Here is a 3,764-nt window from a genome sequence, read left to right on the forward strand (position 1 = left end):
CCAGGGAGGAGATCAAGTGTTGGGGCATCAGTCACCTCTGGGGCTCAGTGTAGCTGCACAGATCCTCATAGCCCACAGTACTGCACCAACCTACCATATACTTACCGTTATTACACATTACATTCCCACAGCTAATATTACACATGGATATAGGTCAGACCAGTACAGTACAATGGGAAACATTCACATTAGTGGGAAATAACACAACAGACACTGATTGGCTTGTCAGGCTTTTTATTGTCGACAACAACAGATTCATATAGAGGCCGCTCAGCGACCAAATTACTCCATAGAAAGTGACAGCAAAATGATGTTTCAGACTTGCTGGATATGGAGAGAGGGAGTTGTGAAGACAGAGATTGGGGGTAGGGGGATTACCCGTCAACGGGACAGGCTTGGGTAGGGGATGAGCCGTCAACGGGACAGGCTTGGGAAGGGGGATTGGCCGTCAACAGGACAGGCTTTGCAGAAACTTCAATGATTCAAGTTTGCTGCATATTTAAAACAAGTTTTATAATCAAGTCAAACATATGAAACAAATGTTTCAAAACAAGTTCCCAGGTTATGGGATAAGTGGTGTTAATTTGAAGGACTCAGTGAGTCTGATGTCCAGGATCTTGGTTATATATCGACCCTGGGCATCCCGTCCTCCTCGTACTGGCAGAGGAAGCCAACGGAGACAGGCTTGATGTAGATGACCGTCCTATAAAAACAAACGTTGATCAGTGACTGTTATTGTAAAGACACAAACGTTTGCCATGTACAAGTCATCTCATTATTCCCTGGCCTGCTGCTATCTAGCACCTGCACCGTGTTACTGGCCCTTACTGACTACATTTATCTGTGTGATTCCTCTTTTGACCAATAAGAGCGCTGATACTGTGTGAGTGACATGACAAGGATGGCCCCATACAGGAAGCCCCGTGTACAGTGATGTGAGATCCCTCTAATGGGGCTACACACCGAGCGATTGTGGCCTATTTTCTAAGTGATCTGACTATATCGCCTAGAAATGAAGCACGCATCGCTGTGTGTGTAGGGCCCATAGCGATAGTGATGTGTGGCCCCATGCGTCGCTATTGCCGGAAGATGTAGATACTGCACGCAGTATAAATCTGGTCATCGTCTCTGTTCCCTCTATTGAGAACACTGGCAGTGACAGATCGCTCAGCACACAGCACTGGTGCTGCGCTGTATGGTTAGCGATCAGTACTGAGCGATCTAGCATCGCTCAGATCACTGATAATATCGCTATGTGTGTGTGTAGGCCCCATAATTTACATGACTTAATTTCTCCTGCTGTAGCATTTCTCTTCTTATATTGTTACTCATTAGTATAATGATAAATACATGTATGTAATACTAGTAGGATACCAGCCCATCAGCGCTGTGTGAGAGAACTTGTGTAGCGGCCCCAGCTGCAGCAGATATGGAGATACCGGTTCTACATCACAGCATTTGTGTAAGACAAGAGACCTGAAATCTACCCCAGTGACCAGAGCAGGGAGGATGCACGTATTGTGCCGGCAACCTACCTGGGCGAGGAGTCACTGCTGGTATCTGAGGAGGATTCCGAGGACTCAGAGCTGGTGCTGCTGGTGTCTGATGAGGATTCCGACCGGTCTGTCAGATAATAATAGCCGCTGGTGCTGCTATCAGTGATCTCATCCGACGATATGGTGTCATCCGTCATCATGGAGAACACTGGGGACTCCTCACACCTCTGCACCTCACTCTTGCAGGCTAGAAAATTATAGACACAATCTGGTAGGTTACTATGGGCAACATCACCTCTTTTCATTGTAGCAAATGTACCCCGTACTGTGTATAGGCTCTATGTAATAGGCTGTGAGTTCTGGCGTAGGCGCAATCTCTACTGTAGATATAAAGCAGTATAATGTAAAAGGCAGAATCAGGCTGGTGAGATAACAAGCTCCTGTCCCCTCACAGAACTCCAAGCTTATTACATACTGTATATACTAGTTACCGGCCTGTCACAGAACTCCCCACCTATTACATCAGTGGCGCATGCAGGGGGGTTTCTGAGTACCCAGAACCCCCCCAGGAGTCTAAGGGTGCTAGGCTGAAAGCTGAGGGTCCCCTCTTTCCATGGGTACAAGAAGTGGTCCACATCCAAGCCTATTAATTGCTCTTCCCAGTAAGATATTTCAGGTTCTGTCTGACTTACAGTTTTTTTGGGACTCTCCCCCTTGACGGACACTAGCAGCTTGTCTCTACTGTTCCCAGAACCAGAGATATCAGCCTTCCAGCAGCTGGTTACTGCTCCAGCTCCACACACCTGGTATGTAGTTTTATATTCTCGTTGGCAGATTGCTCTGCCTCCTGAACTCTAATCCCTAGTCCCCAATACCATTTAGTAGGTGGGATTCTCTAGTTTTTAATTCCATTGACATCTAAGAAATCTATTTCTGGGAACTGGAGATATCTGCAGTCAAGCAAACTGTCCTCCAACCAAAAAATTTTGAATAATAAGACCACTCCACTATACACCCCTGCTCTGCATATTAAACATCCTTTCCCACCCTGGAAGTTATGTATCAGGGCCCCTTCATTCAGCCCAATGCCCCCTTCTCCCACCCCATCTCCCAGCATCTGTGCAGTAAAGGGGTAATAGTGGAAATTACTGATCCAGGCCCTACATGCTAAGCGGTTGATATAATACCACCTACTACCCGTGGGACATCAAAGCTTCCCCCACCCCTACCGCTGGAGGATCAGTAAGTGCCCCAATACATTGCTATGCTGCCCAGGGTTCTACACTGCTGTTGACGCCCCTGTATGTGTGTATGTATATATATATATTATTATTATTATTAATATACAGTACATTTGGTCTATCTATAATTCTTTACCTGACCCGGCATATACTGGGTCATTGAAGTGTCCATCTCTGTGCTTTGCTCTGCCCCTCTGGAAACCCCCTTCTAAAAATCCTGCGTTTGCCCCTGTACATATATACTAGTTACCAGCCCGTCACGGAACTCCCAGCGTATTACATATATACTAGTGACCTGCCTGTCACAGAACTCCCAGCTTAGTACATAGATATATATACACTAGTTACCTGCCTGTCATAGAACTCCCAGCCTATTACATACAGTATATACTAGTTACCTGCCTGTCATAGAATCCCTGGCCTATTACATATATACTAGTTACCTGCCTGTCACAGAACTCCTAGCTTATTACATATATACTAGTTACCAGCCTGTCACAGAACTCCCAGCTTATTTCATATATACTAGTTACCAGCCTGTCACGGAACTCCCAGCTTATTACATATATACTAGTTACCAGCCTGTCACAGAACTCCCAGCTTATTACATATATACTAGTTACCAGCCCGTCACAGAACTCCCAATCTATTACATATATACTAGTTACGCCTCTGCACCTGGGGGAAGCTTACCTTCACTGATCAGGTATTCCAGAAGCTCTGCCACGACTGCTGCCGCGTCCTCTGTGACCAGAGTAGTATCCGGCTCAGTGGGACGTTCACCAGACATATCGGTACAGGGCACAGGGGGCTGCACGTTGGTGAGGTGCTTGGCCGCTCCTTTAATAAGCCTCGCAGACTTGCTTGGCTGTAAGGAGCAGAGGAAAAGACATCATGAGCTGTGACTACAGAACTCTCCGCAGTGCAAGCACTTTCTACCATGGAAGCAATAGAACAGATTAGGGCAGTGGTACCAGCTACAACTCCAGAATTGTAATATATATATATATATATATATATATATATA

General features: G+C 46.0%; 1 protein-coding gene across 1 annotated transcript; it reads right to left on the reverse strand.

The window, feature by feature from the left end:
• Window positions 1–346: 346 nt before the first annotated feature.
• LOC146059012 (uncharacterized) lies at window positions 347–3,564 on the reverse strand. Its single transcript, XM_083171173.1, has 3 exons — window positions 3,431–3,564; window positions 1,536–1,743; window positions 347–703 (listed from the first exon to the last, which is right to left on the reverse strand). Exons 1-3 carry the CDS (start codon window positions 3,525–3,527, stop codon window positions 622–624), a joined length of 387 nt encoding a protein of 128 aa, XP_083027299.1. The 5' UTR covers window positions 3,528–3,564; the 3' UTR covers window positions 347–621.
• Between the last annotated feature and the right edge of the window lie 200 nt (window positions 3,565–3,764).

The sequence above is a fragment of the Crinia signifera genome, chromosome 2, assembly GCF_055691185.1.
Source record: "Crinia signifera chromosome 2, ASM5569118v1, whole genome shotgun sequence".
Taxonomy (NCBI): Eukaryota; Metazoa; Chordata; class Amphibia; order Anura; family Myobatrachidae; genus Crinia; species Crinia signifera.

Coding starts and splice junctions, on each gene's coding strand:
- LOC146059012 (XM_083171173.1), bottom strand. CDS start 3,527: ATGTCTGGTGAACGTCCCACTGAGCCGGATACTACTCTGGTCACAGAG. Junction 1,744..3,430: donor GGAATACCTGATCAGTGAAG/GTAAGCTTCCCC, acceptor ATAATTTTCTAG/CCTGCAAGAGTGAGGTGCAG. Junction 704..1,535: donor AGCAGTGACTCCTCGCCCAG/GTAGGTTGCCGG, acceptor TTGTTTTTATAG/GACGGTCATCTACATCAAGC.